Source organism: Phyllobates terribilis, unplaced genomic scaffold (assembly GCF_046119375.1).
Source record: "Phyllobates terribilis strain yellow unplaced genomic scaffold, ASM4611937v1 Scaffold_3__8_contigs__length_932513732, whole genome shotgun sequence".
Taxonomy (NCBI): domain Eukaryota; kingdom Metazoa; phylum Chordata; class Amphibia; order Anura; family Dendrobatidae; genus Phyllobates; species Phyllobates terribilis.
In genome coordinates this window covers 471,433,930-471,455,560 of record NW_027362763.1, presented here as the reverse complement: position 1 = coordinate 471,455,560, position 21,631 = coordinate 471,433,930, and the positions used below count along the sequence as shown (strand labels likewise).

The window sequence follows — 21,631 nt, the reverse complement described above, 5'->3', positions numbered from 1 at the left end:
CGCTACCGATCTCACCACCAGACAGTTCTACCTGCTGCCGTCTCATCAGGGCTTTTATCTCCTTGTTTAGGACCCTCTGTTGGCTGGAACTAGCATTCACCGCCACCTGTTGTAGAATTACAATTACCTCTGAAAGACAATTTTCAATTACATTAGTACCCACAGTTATTTTAGGGTGACTTTCACGACGGTCAATGTCCACAATAATCACTCCCTGTGCCGGCAGTTCAACTTTACCAATTTTAATGGTCATCTCCTTGAACCCCATCTGCGGCACGGGTAAGCCATTACTGGCGATGATGCTCAAGTTACTGTCTGGATACCGTGTGATATCAGCATCAGTCCAATACTGCTTAAAAAGTACATAAGGGATAGTGGTTACTTGTGACCCAGTATCCAGCAAGGCGCTCATGGGGATACCGTCCAGCACCACGGGTAAAACCGGGCGCCCCCCAACGTACTTATCACGCCAATTATAAGGGCCTGGTGATCTTATGCCTGGGGGTTGGCCCTCTGCCCCAGGTTGGACCCGTTTAAATTACAGTACCTGGAAATGTGTCCGGGCTGGTTGCATCGACGGCAAATGGGCTGTCCATCCTCTGCGTAGCGGTCTGTGGGCCTCCCTCGGAACGACGGGATCCTCCTCTGTCGATGCCACGGGACATCCTCCGGACTTGAAGCCAGCTCGATGGGTCTTGACGGGTCCACTTGCAACGCCTGGACGGTCCTGGTCAACGCCGCGACGCTACGCTCCTGGTCAGCTCCTGGACTTGGTGGTGCAGGTCTTTCGACGGGGCTTGGTTCAGGGCCTGTGCATCAGCCTCCACGGAGTCCATAGAGGAGGGTGCCGCCTCCTGGTGGTAAGTGATAGCAAGGCGCCGGGGGTTTATAGCGCCACTGGTTGCAGATTCACGGAGCACCCTTATGGCCCTGTCCTTGAATTGGGCAAAGGTCAGATCAGGGTTCTGAAAGAACATGAGGCGCAGCTGGGTCCTGTGGGCGCTAGACAGCAGACCTTCTATGAACTGTTCTGTTAGGAGCTTATCCGTTTCCTGCACGCTGCCAGGGTCAGTTTGTTGAATAGCCCTCAAGGCTTCCTGCAGATTTAGGGCATAGTCTCTGATGCTGTCCTGTGCCCGCTGCTTACATCCATAGAACCTCATTTTAATCTCAGCAGAGGTACGTGTGTCAAAGGTACCCCGCAGCCGGGCCAGAATACCCTTCACAGTCCTTTTCTCCTCAGTGGGCCATGATTTTACCTCCCTTTGGGCAGCGCCAGTTAACTGCCCTGTTAGTATGCTGACCTTCTGTTCCTCTGTCAGGGGGTAAACGTGGAACAAACTGTATAGCCTTTCCTTGAAGTCAGTTAGGGCATGGGGCTCCCCTGAGTATTTGGGCAGCCAGGCCGCTCCAGGGATGTAGGGCAGGGAAAAGGGCATCACCGCTGCTGCAGCTGCGTTGGTGGTAGTGGGCGCTTCTGTGTCCGACATCTTCCTCCCCCCTAGTTAAGCGTGGCCTACCTTCCGACGATCCTCTTCTGTAGGCCGCGGCTCCGCTGCTGCTGCTATGGACGAGGACCTGGCGTCGCGTCCTGATGACGTCAGCGTCGCTCTCTCTCCCTTCCAGGACCTTGCGCAGCGTCGGTGCGTGGGGCGGAGCTTCGGATCTCGCGCGGTTTTGACGTCCACGCCCCTCTTCTTCCCGCGCGGCATCCTGAAGATGGCGTCCGATGGCGGGAAACAGCTGCGGATGGCGGGAAGACGGCAGAAGACGGCGGGAAACGGTCCAAGATGGCGTCTGATGGCGGGAATCGGCTCCGGATAGCGGGAAACGACTCCGGACGGCGGGAAACTTTGCCACAGGTAAGTCACAAAAGTCTTTTTCAGGCACGCAGTACCCGGTGGTTGCGGGCACGAAATCCTGCCGACTACGCCAAAGCTGACTCACCCACTGGGCCGTGGGGCACTCGGATCCGGGCAATAGGGAGACGATGGGGGTAGTAGTGGCGACCCGGTTCCGTGGCTCAGGGTGGTCAGGCCAATGGTAGTCTGCTACGTTCTGCTGATAATGTCCGACTACGCCACCCGTGGATTGCGGTTATTAGGAACCGCCGCTGCATGCAGACCGCTGGGGCTGATGAGGTGTGCAGCTAGGGTAGTGTGACTCCCCACGGGAAGAGTGCGGCCCCAGGGCAGTATAATGGATGGTGGGAGTGATGGTAGTGAGAGTCCCAGTGTTAATAGTGCTGGAGGAGCAAGGAGCACACAGACAACAGGTTGCAGTCCAGGGTCTTTACTAGAACAGGTAAACTGACCCACAAACAGTCCCAGCTAGGAGGGGACCTGGATGTCTGAGAGCAACGGGGAAATTGGCCCTGGTCAGGGTGAGGGTGTAGGCCTACCGTGCTTTCTGCGCTCCTTCTGGCTATCTCCTCGTTATAGGGTAACAGCCCACGTTTCCGAGCTTTCCGTGTATTCTCGCCTGTATGGCCTGCGACGTGGGTTCCTTTCTGCTCCCAGCCTGGTACGGCTTTACTGGTCCCTTCGGTTGTGGCAGGGCCTCCAGGCTTCTTAGGCCAAGGAATATACAGTCCCCTGCGAACTGGTTATCTGCTGGGGGATGTAGAATCCTCTCAGCCTCAGACACCAAAGTCTGGTAAAGTCAGTCTCTTATCTGCCAAGACAGGCTCTCTTCACCTCTCGTCTCTGGCTGGTGGCTCTCCTCCTGCCACACTTCCTCTTAGGTGCAATCAACTTTCTGTCCCTGCTCCACTCTGGGACACGTCTCAGTGCTGAGACAGGCCATCCAGTTCTCCGTAACCCTGCCCCCAGCACCAGCTTTTATAGGGGCAGCCTGCTCCCCCTACTGGCCTGAGACAGGAGGCATTGCATGCTAATGTTCCCCTGACTAGAGAACCTCCCCCTTGCTCTCAGACACAGCTTTAATACATTTTGTGGCATCCAGGCCAGGGTGACACTCTTATAATTTAGATATTATCTTTTGCTTTGATTTTTAGTCTTATGCTTAATGTTCTTCCGCTTTTTGTTCTGCAGCTTCTTGTATTTCTGCTTCTTGGTTTTCTGTCTCTTGTTCTTCTGTATCTTGGTGCTTGTCTTCTCTTCTTTGTCCTCTTGGTCAACTTCTTCAGGGTCATCTTCTTGGTCTTCTTCAGGGTGGTCTTCAGGGTCGTCGTCTTCGGGGGTCCTCGTCTTCGGGGTCCTCGTCTTCTTCGGGTTGGTCTTCTGGGTCCTCGTCTTCGGGGTCCTCGTCTTCTTCGGGGTGGTCTTCAGGGTCCTCGTCTTCTTCGGGGTGGTCTTCAGGGTCCTCGTCTTCAGGGTCGTCGTCTTCGGGGTCCTCGTCTTCTTAGGGTTGGTCTTCAGGGTCCTCGTCTTCAGGGTCCTCGTCAGGGAGATCTAGAGTGATTACCAAGAACCATTTCAAAAAGCTTGAACTTGGAAATGTAGCAGAAGGTACAAGAAAGCTGAGGAACTACCGAGGACCAGCTGACGGTACTGGAACCCGGATGGGTAGCAGAAGGTACAAGAGCCAATGGAACTGCCGAAGACCAGCTGACGGTACTGGAACTCGGTTACTAAGCAGGAGGTACCTGTGCCAGAAAGCACTACCAAGGACCAGCCGACGTTGGTGGAACTTGGATACCGAGAAGGAGGCACCTAATCCAAAGGCACTGCCGAGAACCAGCTGACGGTACTGGAACCCGGATGGGTAGCAGAAGGTACCCATGTAAAAAAAAGTTCAAAGCCGCGAGCCGGCCGCAGTTACCAAAACCCACAGTCCTACAGGGGGTGCTTGTCCTATTGGCACTATGGAACCAGCCTTCATTGCCAGATCCCGCAGCCCACATAGGAGTCACCTAAACTGCAGGCACCATAGAGTCGGCTAACCCGACCGCAACACGACAGGACAACGCATTGGAGGCAAAGTGACGTTGACACTACCCGGAAACAGCTGGCGTGCTGGAACCAGGCTGGGCAGGAGGGAGTACCCGTGCCAAAGTCACTGCCAAGAACCAGCTGACGGTACTGGAACCCGGATGGGTAGTAGAAGGTACAAGAGCAAATGGAACTACCGAGGACCAGCTGACGGTACTGGAACCCGGATGGGTAGCAGAAGGTACAAGAGCCAATGGAACTGCCGAAGACCAGCTGACGGTACTGGAACTCGGTTACTAAGCAGGAGGTACCTGTGCCAGAAAGCACTACCAAGGACCAGCAGACGTTGGTGGAACTTGGATACCGAGAAGGAGGCACCTAATCCAAAGGCACTGCCGAGAACCAGCTGACGGTACTGGAACCCGGATGGGTAGCAGAAGGTACCCATGTAAAAAAAAGTTCAAGGCCGCGAGCCGGCCGCAGTTACCAAAACCCACAGTCCTACAGGGGGTGCTTGTCCTATTGGCACTATGGAACCAGCCTTCATTGCCAGATCCCGCAGCCCACATAGGAGTCACCTAAACTGCAGGCACCATAGAGTCGGCTAACCCGACCGCAACACGACAGGACAACGCATTGGAGGCAAAGTGACGTTGACACTACCCGGAAACAGCTGGCGTGCTGGAACCAGGCTGGGCAGGAGGGAGTACCCGTGCCAAAGTCACTGCCGAGAACCAGCTGACGGTACTGGAACCCGGATGGGTAGTAGAAGGCACAAGAGCAAATGGAACTACCGAGGACCAGCTGACGGTACTGGAACCCGGATGGGTAGCAGAAGGTACAAGAGCCAATGGAACTGCCGAAGACCAGCTGACGGTACTGGAACTCGGTTACTAAGCAGGAGGTACCTGTGCCAGAAAGCACTACCAAGATCTAGCAGACGTTGGTGGAACTTGGATACCGAGAAGGAGGCACCTAATCCAAAGGCACTGCCGAGAACCAGCTGACGGTACTGGAACCCGGATGGGTAGCAGAAGGTACCCATGTAAAAAAAAGTTCAAGGCCGCGAGCCGGCCGCAGTTACCAAAACCCACAGTCCTACAGGGGGTGCTTGTCCTATTGGCACTATGGAACCAGCCTTCATTGCCAGATCCCGCAGCCCACATAGGAGTCACCTAAACTGCAGGCACCATAGAGTCGGCTAACCCGACCGCAACACGACAGGACAACGCATTGGAGGCAAAGTGACGTTGACACTACCCGGAAACAGCTGGCGTGCTGGAACCAGGCTGGGCAGGAGGGAGTACCCGTGCCAAAGTCACTGCCGAGAACCAGCTGACGGTACTGGAACCCGGATGGGTAGTAGAAGGTACAAGAGCAAATGGAACTACCGAGAACCAGCTGGCGGTGCTGGAACCCAGGGTGAATACTAAAAACAGAGTGGAGCCAGAGGTGTAATTGGAGCAAGTTTTAAATCCGTAGTACAGTGGATGTGGACAAAGCAGGAGAATTTGCCGGACACACAGCTGGGGATCAGCTGACGTTACTGAACCCCAATAACACTGGAGCAAGCGTTGACTGTGCAGACGGCACTTCTGAGCAGCAACTAGCGGTATTGGAGCCCAGGGTAAATACTAAAAACAGAGGAGCCAGAGGAGTATTTGGAGGAGGTTTTAAATCCGTAGTACAGTGGATGTGGACAAAGCAGGAGAATTTGCCGGACACACAGCTGGGGATCAGCTGACGTTACTGAACCCCAATAACACTGGAGCAAGCGTTGACTGTGCAGACGGCACTTCTGAGCAGCAACTAGCGGTATTGGAGCCCAGGGTAAATACTAAAAACAGAGGAGCCAGAGGAGTATTTGGAGGAGGTTTTAAATCCGTAGTACAGTGGATGTGGACAAAGCAGGAGAATTTGCCGGACACACAGCTGGGGATCAGCTGACGTTACTGAACCCCAATAACACTGGAGCAAGCGTTGACTGTGCAGACGGCACTTCTGAGCAGCAACTAGCGGTATTGGAGCCAAGGGTAAATACTAAAAACAGAGGAGCCAGAGGTGTATTTGGAGGAGGTTTTAAATCCGTAGTACAGTGGATGTGGACAAAGCAGGAGAATTTGCCGGACACACAGCTGGGGATCAGCTGACGTTACTGAACCCCAATAACACGGCAGCAAGTGTTGACTGTGCAGACGGCACTTCCGAGCGCCAACTGGCGGTGTTGGAGCTCAGGGATAATACTGAAAACAGAGGAGCCAGAGGTATAATTGGAGCAACTTTAAAATCTGTAGTAGGGAGAATGTGGACAGAGCAGGAGAAATTGCCGTCCGCACAGCAGGGGAACAGCTGACGTTACTGAACCCCAATAACACGGCAGCAAGTGTTGACTGTGCAGACGGCACTTCCGAGCGCCAACTGGCGGTGTTGGAGCTCAGGGATAATACTGAAAACAGAGGAGCCAGAGGTGTAATTGGAGCAACTTTAAAATCTGTAGTAGTGAGAATGTGGACAGAGCAGGAGAAATTGCCGTCCGCACAGCAGGGGAACAGCTGACGTTACTGAACCCCAATAACACGGCAGCAAGTGTTGACTGTGCAGACGGCACTTCCGAGCGCCAACTGGCGGTGTTGGAGCTCAGGGATAATACTGAAAACAGAGGAGCCAGAGGTGTAATTGGAGCAACTTTAAAATCTGTAGTAGTGAGAATGTGGACAGAGCAGGAGAAATTGCCGTCCGCACAGCAGGGGAACAGCTGACGTTACTGAACCCCAATAACACGGCAGCAAGTGTTGACTGTGCAGACGGCACTTCCGAGCGCCAACTGGCGGTGTTGGAGCTCAGGGATAATACTGAAAACAGAGGAGCCAGAGGTGTAATTGGAGCAACTTTAAAATCTGTGGTAGTGAGAATGTGGACAGAACAGGAGACATTGCCGTCCGCACAGCAGGGGAACAGCTGACGTTACTGAACCCCAATAACACGGCAGCAAGTGTTGACTGTGCAGACGGCACTTCCGAGCGCCAACTGGCGGTGTTGGAGCTCAGGGATAATACTGAAAACAGAGGAGCCAGAGGTGTAATTGGAGCAACTTTAAAATCTGTAGTAGTGAGAATGTGGACAGAGCAGGAGAAATTGCCATCCGCACAGCAGGGGAACAGCTGACGTTACTGAACCCCAATAACACGGCAGCAAGTCTTGACTGTGCAGACGGCACTTCCGAGCGCCAACTGGCGGTGTTGGAGCTCAGGGATAATACTGAAAACAGAGGAGCCAGAGGTGTAATTGGAGCAACTTTAAAATCTGTAGTAGTGAGAATGTGGACAGAGCAGGAGAAATTGCCGTCCGCACAGCAGGGGAACAGTTGACGTTACTGAACCCCAATAACACGGCAGCAAGTCTTGACTGTGCAGACGGCACTTCCGAGCGCCAACTGGCGGTGTTGTAGCTCAGGGATAATACTGAAAACAGAGGAGCCAGAGGTGTAATTGGAGCAACTTTAAAATCTGTAGTAGTGAGAATGTGGACAGAGCAGGAGAAATTGCCGTCCGCACAGCAGGGGAACAGCTGACGTTACTGAACCCCAATAACACGGCAGCAAGTGTTGACTGTGCAGACGGCACTTCCGAGCGCCAACTGGCGGTGTTGTAGCTCAGGAATAATACTGAAAACAGAGGAGCCAGAGGTGTAATTGGAGCAACTTTAAAATCTGTAGTAGTGAGAATGTGGACAGAGCAGGAGAAATTGCCGTCCGCATAGCAGGGGAACAGCTGACGTTACTGAACCCCAATAACACGGCAGCAAGTGTTGACTGTGCAGACGGCACTTCCGAGCGCCAACTGGCGGTGTTGGAGCTCAGGGATAATACTGAAAACAGAGGAGCCAGAGGTGTAATTGGAGCAACTTTAAAATCTGTAGTAGTGAGAATGTGGACAGAGCAGGAGAAATTGCCGTCCGCACAGCAGGGGAACAGCTGACGTTACTGAACCCCAATAACACGGCAGCAAGTGTTGACTGTGCAGACGGCACTTCCGAGCGCCAACTGGCGGTGTTGGAGCTCAGGGATAATACTGAAAACAGAGGAGCCAGAGGTGTAATTGGAGCAACTTTAAAATCTGTAGTAGTGAGAATGTGGACAGAGCAGGAGAAATTGCCGTCCGCACAGCAGGGGAACAGTTGACGTTACTGAACCCCAATAACACGGCAGCAAGTGTCGACTGTGCAGACGGCACTTCCAAGCGCCAACTGGCGGTGTTGGAGCTCAGGGATAATACTGAAAACAGAGGAGCCAGAGGTGTAATTGGAGCAACTTTAAAATCTGTAGTAGTGAGAATGTGGACAGAGCAGGAGAAATTGCCGTCCGCACAGCAGGGGAACAGCTGACGTTACTGAACCCCAATAACACGGCAGCAAGTGTTGACTGTGCAGACGGCACTTCCGAGCGCCAACTGGCGGTGTTGGAGCTCAGGGATAATAGTGAAAACAGAGGAGCCAGAGGTGTAATTGGAGCAACTTTAAAATCTGTAGTAGTGAGAATGTGGACAGAGCAGGAGAAATTGCGTCCGCACAGCAGGGGAACAGCTGACGTTACTGAACCCCAATAACACGGCAGCAAGTGTTGACTGTGCAGACGGCACTTCCGAGCGCCAACTGGCGGTGTTGGAGCTCAGGGATAATACTGAAAACAGAGGAGCCAGAGGTGTAATTGGAGCAACTTTAAAATCTGTAGTAGTGAGAATGTGGACAGAGCAGGAGAAATTGCCGTCCGCACAGCAGGGGAACAGCTGACGTTACTGAACCCCAATAACACGGCAGCAAGTGTTGACTGTGCAGACGGCACTTCCGAGCGCCAACTGGCGGTGTTGGAGCTCAGGGATAATACTGAAAACAGAGGAGCCAGAGGTGTAATTGGAGCAACTTTAAAATCTGTAGTAGTGAGAATGTGGACAGAGCAGGAGAAATTGCCGTCCGCACAGCAGGGGAACAGCTGACGTTACTGAACCCCAATAACACGGCAGCAAGTCTTGACTGTGCAGACGGCACTTCCGAGCGCCAACTGGCGGTGTTGGAGCTCAGGAATAATACTGAAAACAGAGGAGCCAGAGGTGTAATTGGAGCAACTTTAAAATCTGTAGTAGTGAGAATGTGGACAGAGCAGGAGAAATTGCCGTCCGCACAGCAGGGGAACAGCTGACGTTACTGAACCCCAATAACACGGCAGCAAGTGTTGACTGTGCAGACGGCACTTCCGAGCGCCATCTGGCGGTGTTGGAGCTCAGGGATAATACTGAAAACAGAGGAGCCAGAGGTGTAATTGGAGCAACTTTAAAATCTGTAGTAGTGAGAATGTGGACAGAGCAGGAGAAATTGCCGTCCGCACAGCAGGGGAACAGCTGACGTTACTGAACCCCAATAACACGGAAGCAAGTGTTGACTGTGCAGACGGCACTTCCGAGCGCCAACTGGCGGTGTTGGAGCTCAGGGATAATACTGAAAACAGAGGAGCCAGAGGTGTAATTGGAGCAACTTTAAAATCTGTAGTAGTGAGAATGTGGACAGAGCAGGAGAAATTGCCGTCCGCACAGCAGGGGAACAGCTGACGTTACTGAACCCCAATAACACGGCAGCAAGTGTTGACTGTGCAGACGGCACTTCCAAGCGCCAACTGGCGGTGTTGGAGCTCAGGGATAATACTGAAAACAGAGGAGCCAGAGGTGTAATTGGAGCAACTTTAAAATCTGTAGTAGTGAGAATGTGGACAGAGCAGGAGAAATTGCCGTCCGCACAGCAGGGGAACAGCTGACGTTACTGAACCCCAATAACACGGCAGCAAGTGTTGACTGTGCAGACGGCACTTCCGAGCGCCAACTGGCGGTGTTGGAGCTCAGGGATAATACTGAAAACAGAGGAGCCAGAGGTGTAATTGGAGCAACTTTAAAATCTGTAGTAGTGAGAATGTGGACAGAGCAGGAGAAATTGCCGTCCGCACAGCAGGGGAACAGCTGACGTTACTGAACCCCAATAACACGGCAGCAAGTGTTGACTGTGCAGACGGCACTTCCGAGCGCCAACTGGCGGTGTTGGAGCTCAGGGATAATACTGAAACCAGAGGAGCCAGAGGTGTAATTGGAGCAACTTTAAAATCTGTAGTAGTGAGAATGTGGACAGAGCAGGAGAAATTGCCGTCCGCACAGCAGGGGAACAGCTGACGTTACTGAACCCCAATAAAACGGCAGCAAGTGTTGACTGTGCAGACGGCACTTCCAAGCGCCAACTGGCGGTGTTGGAGCTCAGGGATTACAGTTCAGGTGGTAGAAACATGAACACAACAGGAGACCTGGATACTGTTGCCAACCAATTATTTATTCTGGAAGAGGACTGGCAAATTCATGAGAGATCCAGGCCTTGCTCATTTTGAGAAAAGTAAGCCGGTCAACGTTATCGGAGGATAGTCGCATGCGACGGTCTGTTAGTACACCACCTGCGGCACTAAAGACGCGTTCCGATAATACACTAGCAGCAGGGCAAGCTAGCACCTCCAATGCATACTGACTAAGCTCTGGCCATGTATCCAGCTTACAGACCCAAAACTTGAAGGGAGAAGAGCCGTCTGGGAGTACACTAAGAGGGCAAGACATGTAGTCTGTCACCATCTGACGGAAACGTTGCCTCCTGCTGACTGGAGCCGTCTGTGATGGTGTAGACATTTGTGGCGGCGGGGACACAAAACTTTGCCACATTTCGGCCATACTGGTCTTGCCTTGTGCTGAGGCGCTGCTTCTGCTCCCTCTTTGTGCAGAGCTTCCTCCACTGCCTCGACGCACTGAGCTGCTTTGTAAAGCACTAGCAGCACTGCTCTCGGTTGGAATGGAGAACATGATGGAATGCACCAGTGCATCTTGGTACTCCCGCATTTTACGCTCCCGGTTCAACGGTGTTATGAGGCTTTGTAAGTTGTCCCGGTAGCGAGGATCTAGGAGGGTGGACACCCAATAATCAGCCGTGTTGAGAATGTGGGCGATGCGGCGGTCGTTTCTCAGGCACTGCAGCATGAAATCAACCATGTGCTGTAGACTGCCAACTGGCCAAGAAACGCTGTCCCCTGCTTGAGGCGTGATCTCTGCCTGCTCTGCATCACCCCACCCTCGCTCTAGATACTGACTACTAGAGCATTGTGTACCTCCCTCCTCTGGACAGATGTCTTCCTCATCCATTGACTCCTCCTCATCCTCCTCACAAAGTGTCCCCTGCCTAGGCCTTTGTGAGGAACCACGTTACGCAGACTGTAGAGAAGCAGATGGCATTTGTGACTCCTCATCCTCCACCTCTTCCAAAACCTCGTCCCTTAGTGCTTGGAGTGTTTTTTCAAGCAGGCAGATAAGGGGGATAGTCATGCTGACTAGTGCATCATCTGCACTCGCCATCCGCGTGGAATAATCGAATGCACACAAAACGTGGCAAATGTCCTTCATAGAGGCCCACTCAGTGGTGGTGAAGTGTGAACGGCGCGCACTGCGACTTCTTTGCGCCTGCTGCAGCTGGTACTCCATTACTGCTGCCTGCTGCTCACACAACCTCTCCAACATATGTAACGTTGAATTCCACCTGGTGGGTAGGTCACATATGATGCGATGTTCCGGAAGACGTAATCGGCGCTGCAGAGCTGCAATGCGTGATCTTGCATTGCTGGAACGCCGCAAGTGAGCGCACTCTATGCGGACCTTGTGAAACAGTGCATCAAGATCCGGATAGTCCCTCAAAAAACTCTGCATGACCAAGTTGAGCACATGTGCCAGACATGGGATGTGAGTGAGGTTGCCTAGGCCCAGAGCTGCCACCAGATTTCGGCCATTGTCACACACTACCATGCCTGGCTGGAGATTCGCTGGCACAAACCACACGTCGCTCTGCTGCTTGATGGCATTCCAGAGCTCCTGCGCTGTGTGGCTTCGATTCCCCAAAGAAATTAATTTTAATACGGCCTGTTGACGTTTGGCCACGGCTGTGCTCATATTGGTCACCATAACAGGTAACCGTTCACGGGTTGATGTGGAGGTAGACCGTGACGGCTCCTGCAGCGCTGATTCAGAGGAACTGGAGTATGAGGAGGAGTCAATGTGTACAGACTGGATTCCTGCAATCCTTGGAGTTGGCAGAACACGTACAGCGCCACTCTCAAGATATGTACCCGGCTCCACAACATTTACCCAATGGGCAGTGAGGGAAAGGTATCGTCCCTGTCCATGCTTACTGGTCCACGCATCGGTGGTCAGGTGGACCTTGCTACTGACGGCGTTTTGTAGCGCATGTTTAATTTTTCCCTCCACATGATGTTGCAGGGCAGGGACGGCTTGCCTGCTGAAATAAAATCGGCTGGGCACGTTGTATTGTGGGACTGCCAATGCCATAAAGTTACGGAATGTGTCAGTCTCCACCAGCCTGAATGATAGCATTTCAAGGACCAGTAGTTTAGCAATGCCAGCATTCAGAGCCTGTGCTCGGGGTGGTTTGCCGAGTATGGGCGCCTTTTCTCCCATGCCTGTGCTAACGATGGCTGTAGACTGGCCTGGGAGTGTGAGGATGACTGGGAAAGTGGTGCTGTGGGTGGAATTACACTGCGTCTCTGTACAACAGTGCCAGAGATTCTTCCATTGCGATCCTGTGAGGAAGCTGAACCAGCTGTGTGTGAGCTGGAGGAAGAGGCTACAACACGAGCTGAAGAGGTGGTAGGTGGCGCTGTAGGTTGGCCTAGGTCTTCAGTGTGTTTTTGTAACTCCACCACGTGCTTGGTCCGCACATGTTTCCACATATTTGTGGTATTGAGGTTGCTGACACTTTTCCCTCTTTTCACCTTCTGATTACACAGCTTGCATTTGACAAAGCGAATGTCATCTGCAACTGTGTCAAAAAAGGACCAGGCACTGCAAGTCTTGGGAGTGCCCGCTTTGGATTTTGGAAGAGCCATGCTCCTAATGGGTGCCGAAGTGGAGGCTACAGGCAACCAAGTCTGCCCCCTCCCTCTCCCTCCTTTTTGGGCTGTTCGGGGAATCTCTTCCTCAGAACTGCTCCCACCACCTTCCTGTCCCTCACGCCATGATGGGTCAAGGACCTCATCATCTACACCACCCTCTTCAAACAACTGCTTCTCCTGGGTAGTCTCGACAGCACAGTACGCACCAGAAAGTGGCACCTGAGTCTCATCATCAGATGCGTACTGAGGTGTGCTGCTGACCATAGGCACTGGCCCACCCGCCTCTTCAGATTCAGAGAGACAAAACGGTTGCGCATCACTGCATACTACCTCTTCTTCAAATTCTCGAATTCTGCTTGGCTGGCCCCCTCTTTCCAAGCCAAGAGATTCAGAGAACAGAAGTAGAGATGGCTCCTGTCCAGGGCTCTCTGACTGCCTGGGCAATTTGGCAAGTGGTGAAGAGACAGATGGGTGCTCTTCAGTGCTCAGGACCTGAGAGGATCTGGAACTAATTGAAGTCGATGCGTTAGCTGCCATCCATCCGACAACGGCTTCAATTTGGTCCTCCTGCAGCAGTGGGGTACGGCTTGCTCCTACAAAGCTGCGCATAAAGGACTGTTCCCTGGTAAAACTGGGGATGCTGAGTCACTGGTGCCCGCAGCAGGCACAGAATCCCCACGTCCTCTCCCTGCAGGCACAGAATCCTCACGTCCTCTCCCTGCAGAAACTCCACGCCCACGCCCATGCCCACGACCACATGCCTTACTCCCTGCCTTCTTTATCTTGGTAGACTGATAAAGATAGGCAGAAAAGTACTAAGGGCTTAGTGTGCTTATTCCTGAACAGCTGCTAACAGGTATAAGAAACACTAATTTTATAAAGTGTGGACTAGACTTTAATATGAGCTAATGTGGCCTACACAACTGTAAAGTGGAGTGTTTGGTGAACTTTATTTAGGTTTTTTTTGTCACAAAAAGACACTGGATGTGCCTAAAGATGTAATAACGATAGTATCACAAACTTTTGTAGCTATTACAATGTAGGAAGGTAACCTACAATGCAATAGATGAGGCTGCAAAAAATAGGCTAATACTAATCTGGCTGGGGCTGCAGGGCCCAATGCTGCAGAAAGGCTCCTCTAACTACTCCTATATAGTGTGTTTGGAACCAATTTAGCTGAATACGGATGGAACCACCACACTAATAGGAGAAATCAGGAAAAATTATGAATTGGCAAAAAAGGACAATGTATGAGGCAGTGACACACACTGAGTGCACTACAACCAGACGTGGTTGAAGCACACACTACAGGGTGAGCTGCACTCACACACCAGACCTTGCAGACAGCGGTGAACAGTACAGATGCAGAGCACTGTGCACTAGCGCTGCAAGACCAAAAAAAATTCTCTATCTACTCCTATATAGTGTGTTTGGAACCAATTTAGCTGAATACGGATGGAACCACCACACTAATAGGAGATATCAGGAAAAATTATGAATTGGCAAAAAAGGACAATGTATGAGGCAGTGACACACACTGAGTGCACTACAACCAGACGTGGTTGAAGCACACACTACAGGGTGAGCTGCACTCACACACCAGACCTTGCAGACACCGGTGAACAGTACAGATGCAGAGCACTGTGCACTAGCGCTGCAAGACCAAAAAAAATTCTCTATCTACTCCTATATAGTGTGTTTGGAACCAATTTAGCTGAATACGGATGGAACCACCACACTAATAGGAGATATCAGGAAAAATTATGAATTGGCAAAAAAGGACAATGTATGAGGCAGTGACACACACTGAGTGCACTACAACCAGACGTGGTTGAAGCACACACTACAGGGTGAGCTGCACTCACACACACAGACCCTGCAGAAAGTGGTGAACAGCACAGAGAACTGTGCACTAGCACTGCAAGGCACAGAGATTTATAAAGTAGCTTGGGTAAAGCAGAATAGACCAAATAGGTAGCTAAAACTGTCCCTCAGAACAACAGTGTCCTATCCCTAACTGAATTCACAGCAGAGTGAGCTCAAAATGGCGGTGGCGGCTTTTATAGTGCATCATGACATCATTTCAGCAGCCAATCACAGCCATGCCATTAGTTAATATGCCCACATGCCTAACAGGATGTGCCCACACTACTTAGGATCCTCATTGGCTGAATAAAATGAAAATGGCTCATTGCATTATGGGAACTTCCGATTCCGGTATACGATATTGCAAAAGTATCGGAATTAAGTATCGGAATTCCGATACCGCGAATATCGGCCGATACCCGATATTTCAGTATCGGAATGCTCAACACTATTTACGAGGCATTAGAGGATGCACATCAAACAATGGTTACGTTAAAAGATTTGGTGGCCAGGACTTGAAAAGAAAACCAATACCAGTTCCATATACTGTTTTCACTAAGGGACCATGGGAAGATCTGGTTACTGATCTCTATGATATTCCATATGGGCACTTCCTATTAGTAGTGGCGGATTATTACTATACCAACAAGTAGTTATTTCCACTAAGACAACTTCTTCAATTGTAATTGATGGCGTTGCCTAAGCAGATACATGATATGTGATAATGGTTCTAAGTTCACTTCAAAATAATTTCTAGATTACTTATAGTCAAATGCCATTTAACATCATCAGGCTTTTTGAGAAATGGAAGGCCAGAACCGGACTGAAAGCATTATGAATTGTTCACTTGGTGAGTATAGACTGAAAAGAAGAACTGTGACATTTTTGTTTAGGTTTATTGTACAATATCTCACACTACAACAGGGAAAAGTCCGGCTGAACGACTTTGTGGTTGTAAATTCAGGAAAAAATGCCAATGTGATACCAGCCTCTACCGATCTTTTATTCAAAGAGCTGAAGAAAGGAAAATACAAGATGAACAGTTGGCAAACTACAGATGGCATTATAACAATAGTGTCCTCAAACAGGGAAATAAAGTATTGACTCAAAAAAGACCAGTTTAGCAAACTACCTTCTTCCTTTGAACCCAAATCCTAAGTACTAAAGGAAAAAAGAGGTACTCAAGTTATTCTGGAGAATTTGGATGGAAGCACAATAGTGCAAATTTCATCTTCTGTAAAGAAGTTCTGGAAAATAAAAGCCAAGTAATGGTAAACTCTGAACCTGAAGAAAGCAGCAGTGTCAGTCTTGGGACGTTTGACACAAACCCACAAACTTTAACATGTTATTTGTCTCTCTACATAATTAGTCGATTGCTATTGCTAATATGTTTTCTTTATCTAAGGTTATATGGCGTGTAGTATATCTTGGGCTATAATGTATTAAATTATTGGCTGTAAATTTTTACAATAGTATATGTTGTATGACCCAGGTTGCTATGTGTGGCTCAGTCACTGTATTGCAGAGCTGGAGAATAAAGCAAGCATTCTTAACACTGGACCTTATAACCAGTACTTATACTACTACAGCTGAGTATTCAGCAAACAAAAAAACTGCTAGAAAATGCCATGCAAACCTAGGAATGCTCATCTAATCTAGCAGTATAAAGCAGGTTTCCAATAACCCAGCAAACGAGCAAACACTGTTCATTGGGTAAAATTATCGTTCGGTTTGCACAAAAGATCATTTGGTTTTGACCCCACATCGTCCTGAGTAAATAGGGCCTGTCCTGCCGAGGACAAGGCGGCCAATGTGCACAATCAATAGATCAACAGCTGCACTGAACATCCACAGTAACCTTTTCCATTGATATTCTGAGTTCTCCAGGATCCCAAATTGCGAATGGACAATGAGCATTTACTCACTGCTTTTCCATAAAGCTGCTATAGCCATGGTGAAATCCACTTTAACCTCTTCCCAACACGACCAACTTTCATTTTTGCATTTTATTTTTTTACTCCTCTTCTTCCAAGAGCCATAACTGTTGAGTGCTTGCTTCTTGTGGGTTGTATTTAGTTAAGAATGCATTCATTTTACCATGTGATTTACTGAAAAACTGAAAAAAAAATTGGTGAACATTGGTGCACCTTAAACCACACCCCTTATTACATGCATCACATCCTGTTATGCTATCCCCATGTCACTGGACACAGTGGAAAGAAATGTCTAAAACACTAATTAAAGGTGGCACTCAGCATGGGCAGAATTCTGGCACATACTGTAAATCTGCAATGTATATTACAAAGTACAGGCACTTGATAAACTGACATAAACATGCACCTATATCAATAGGGAACCCATCTCATACTAAGCTATCTATGCATGGCTTTTTCTGTAAATTCTGTACATTAAAGCTTTATTATAAATAATACAGTTAATACCCCATGTTTATCCACAGGACTGCACAAAAAATAAGAGTTGCAGTAATTGGAGGAGGACTGGTTGGTCTCTCGACAGCACTCTGTATCACGGAAAGTCTTCCGCAGTGCTCAGTCACTGTTATTTCTGAGACGTTCTCTCCAAATACCACAGGTGATGTTGCAGCAGGTTGCCTTATCCCTCATCCCTATCCTGGTAAGTATGAGCTAGTAATGTTTCTAAAATGTACAAAGTCTTGTAAATTAGAAAAATATGAATAGGATATTTAAACCTTTTTACTTTAGGTGAAAAAATATTTTCCCTCTATGCCCCTACCCGCCGTCCTCTATTTGTGTTATATTACATATGCATCGTTACTAGTGATGAGCGAACGTGCTGCCACTACTCGGTACTCGCCCTAGCATCATGGTGCTCCACAAGCTCGGCGCTCGGCAATATTTCCAGGTTGCTCGGGCGGAAACTCGGGTCCCCTCCCTGCATGTTTGGCGCTCTTTAGAGAGCCAATGAACATGCAGGGATTGCCTGCCATGCACTGTAATTCCGTAGCCATGTTGGTTGTGGACATTACAGTGATTGGCTGGCCGCGCAGCTTCATCAGGTGTATATCAGACCTGGCGCCGCCATGCTCGTCACAGTCACTCCGGATCAGACAGTGTAGGGAGAGGTAGTGTAGGGAGAAAAACCGTACATTACACATATCCATCTTAACAAACAGTGCTTCTGAGGACTAATCCATCTGCAGAGATATCAGGCAGGCAGTGTATATAGGCAGGCAGGCAGTGTATATAGCAGACTGCAGTGCACACAGCACAAGAGGCTCCATTCCAGTTCTGTCGGCTGCTGCTGTTAGATATTTCTGGAAATAGGCCCAGGTCTGAGGGGCCAGGAATAATTTTTTTTGCATCTTAATCCTTATTATTTGCTTAAAAAGCAATCCAGAGAACACGGTTTTTCTGCGCCATTTGCTTGTTGCCACTGCAAAATACAGCCAGGTCCTTTCCATATTACAGCGCTAAGAATCCAGCTATTTAAAGCTGTGTTTTTTCCGTCACATGGATCACATATACGTTTTCAGAAAATACTGCCATTTCTGGCCTCCATTAAATTTTTTTTTCAGTGTGTCAGCAAAGTTTTTGACACTGGTTTGCTGTTCAAAACAGTTACCTACAGGCCAGGTATTTAAAACAGTGTTTTCTCCATCACACGGATTACATATACGTTTTCAGGAAATACTGCCATTTCTGGTCTAGATTAAAAAATTTTTTCAGTGTGTCAGTAAAGCAATTGACACCAGATTGCTGTTCAAAATAGTTACCTACAGGCCAGGTATTTAAAACTGTGTTTTCTCCGTCACACGGCTCACATATACGTTGTCAGAAAATACTGCCATTTCTAGCCTCCATTAAAAATTTCTTTCTGTGTGTCAGTGAAACAATTCACAGCAGTTTGCTGGTCAAACTACTTACCTACAGGCCAGGTATTTAAAACTCTGTTTTCTCCGTCACACGGATCACATACAAATTCGCTCCAAACTCAGTCATTTGTAGTGAGCGTGGAAGATACTGTCCTTCATTTAAAATGGGCAAGACACGTGGCAAGGGACGGGGAACTGGACGTGATGGTGATGGTGCATGCAGAGGCCGAGGACAAGGCCGTTGGCAAGCCGAAATTGTGCCACAACAAACACCCACATCTTCTCGCCTGACCTTCCTGTCCCAATTTCTAGGGGACCGCAGCACACCACTATTGAACCCAGAGCAGTGTCAAAAGGTTGTTGGTTGGATAGCGGATAATGCTTCCAGTCACTTAGCCTCCACCACCACCACCCTGTCTTCCACACGGTCAAGTCTCAGTAGCCGTGAGTCTGGACCGCATATTCCTCACCCTGATCCTCCTTCCTCCCACCATGCCGAGTACCCAGAGACAACTGATCCCACACTTGGACACGCTGAAGAGCTGTTCACTTTTCCATTTATAGATTCGGGCCTCTCGTCCGGTCCACTTGAAGCGGGGCAAGAGGAGATCGCGTGTAGCGATGCCCAAATATTTGAGCTGCCACGGTCACACGAAGGCGACGGTGGGAAAGTGTCACAAGAGGTGGACGATGATGAGACACAATTGCCAGAAAGTCAGGAGGAGGACCAGGGTGAGGAAGTGGAAGACGAGGTGGTGGATGATATAGTAACTGACCCAACCTGGCAGGAGGACATGCAGAGCGAGGACAGCAGCACACAGGGAGAGGGAGGCAGAGCACCCCAACAGGCAGGAAGAAGCAGTGTGGTGGCCGCAGACAGAAGGCAGGCAACCGTTCCCCGTAACACCAACACGAAGGAAGTTGTCAGTACAACTGTTAGGTCTTCCCGAGTCTGGTTGTTTTTTAAAGACTCTGCCGATAACCCCAAAAAGGCCATTTGCACCACCTGCCAGGCCAGCATCAGCAGGGGTGGCAAAACGACCAGCCTGACCACCACCAGCATGATCAGGCACATGGCAGCAAAGCACCCGACTTTGTGGGCCGAACCCCAGGGTGCAGGAACAGTGTCTGCGGGTGACACCATTGCTTCTTCCGCTGTTGTGCATGCAAGCCAATCCCCTGTCCATGGTGCATGCGAAGATGCCTCCTGTCCTGCACCTGTTGTTGCACACTCTAAAGTAGCAGCATCAGGAAGCACGTCCATGTCCTTGTCCCAGCGCAGCGTTCAGTTGTCCATATCCCAGTCCTTGGAACGCAAGCGCAAATATGCAGCCAACGCCCCACAGGCCACATTACTAAATTCTCACATTTCTCGACTGCTTGCACTCGAAATGTTGCCTTTTAGGCTCGTGGAGACGGAAGCATTCCGCAACCTGATGTCGGCGGCCGTCCCTCGGTACTCGGTCCCCAGCCGCCACTATTTCTCCCGGTGTGCCGTCCCCGCATTACACAAGAACGTGTCCCAAAACATTAGCATTGGAACTCTACACTGCAGATGTTGGGAAGGATTTGTGAGCAGATGAGGGCAGTTGTTGAGTACCAGCATCAACAAGGCCGTCGGTATTCAGTTCAGACTCCACACATAAGACCTCAGGAGTGGACATGGATGTCAGACATATGTACTATACTCCAAAACTTTGAGGACTCCACCAAGATGGTGAGCGGCGATGACGCCATAATTAGCATCACCACTTCTCTGTCTTCTGAAACACTCTCTGCTCACAATCAAAGAGGATGCATAGCAGGCGGAGCACAATGAGATGGAGCAAGGAACCATACAGGGTGATTACACACAGCCAAGCCTCATCTCATCCCAACATGGATTAGGTGACAATGAGGAAGAGGAGGAGGAAGGACAGGAGCTAGTTTCATGCACTATAGACGGTACTACCTGCACAGCTGTCATACCGTCTGTTCAGCGTGGATGGCCAGAGGACAGAGAGGAGGAGGAGGAGAGCATGATCAGTCATCCTCTTGGTGAGGACACGGAAGTCTTGCCTGTTAGTAGTCTGGCACGCATGGCCGAGTTCAGTTTACGCTGCCTTTCCCATGACCCTCGCGTTCTCAAAATTTTGGGTGACAGTCATTACTGATTGGTGACACTTCTAGACCCATGCTACAAGGAGAACTTTATATCTCTTATTCCTGAGGCGGACAGGTCTACAAAAATGGGGCTGTACCAGAAGGCCCTTGTTGCTGAACTATTAAAAAAATTCCCATCTGAAAACGCTGGTGGCAGAGGGCACACTTCGTTGGACAACCAAGGAGTACAGGCGAGAGAGACACAACTTTAATCCAGCAGAGGTAGGGGAACACTGTCAAAGTTCTGGGAGAGTTTTCTCAGACCCTCCCATTGGACAGGCCCTGAGGCGCGGGGTACTCTCACAAGGAGTGCAAAGTTTGGGAAGATGCTGAGGGAGTACCTTGCCGACCGTACCAACGTCCTCCGTGATTCCGCTGTGCCTTATAATTGTTGGGTATCCAAGCTGGATATGTGGAATGAACTGGCTCTCTATGCCTTGGAGGTCCTGGCCTGCCCTGTCGCCAGCGTTTTATCAGAGCAGGTTTTTAGTGCCGCTGGTGGAATTACAACTGATAAGCGCATCCGCCTGTCAACTGAAAATGCTGACAGGCTGACTCTTATGAAAATGAACAAGGGAAGGATTGGGCCAGACTTCTCAACACCACCGAATGATAGCAGCGTAACATAAACTCCAATCCAATGTCTTTTCTTGGGAGGTGTATTCCCATGCACCTTTTCACACCCACACATGGGTATACGCTTCCTGATTTTGGCTATTTGATCTTTTCCTCCTCCTTCTCCTCATCCTCCACCACCATATCACTAGGGTGACCGTGGTCCGTGATGCAACACCCACCTAATTTTTTTAAAGGGTGTTTATGATGCCCGTAAAAAAAAATTTTTTATACAGTATGTTCATGTATACCCCCCAGGGGTAAATGTTTGTCAGCCCATACACTTAGTGC

The 21,631-nt window shown here is 49.9% G+C and overlaps 1 protein-coding gene across 2 annotated transcripts in view; it reads left to right on the top strand.

Moving 5' to 3' along the window:
- Positions 1–21,631, top strand: part of DDO (D-aspartate oxidase) — a 90,180-nt gene that overhangs the window by 8,715 nt on the left and 59,834 nt on the right. For both annotated transcript variants that reach the window (XM_073673182.1, XM_073673181.1), the window contains exon 2: positions 17,189–17,364. In XM_073673182.1, coding sequence (XP_073529283.1) covers positions 17,189–17,364 — 176 coding nt within the window. The remainder of the gene's footprint in view (positions 1–17,188; positions 17,365–21,631) is intronic.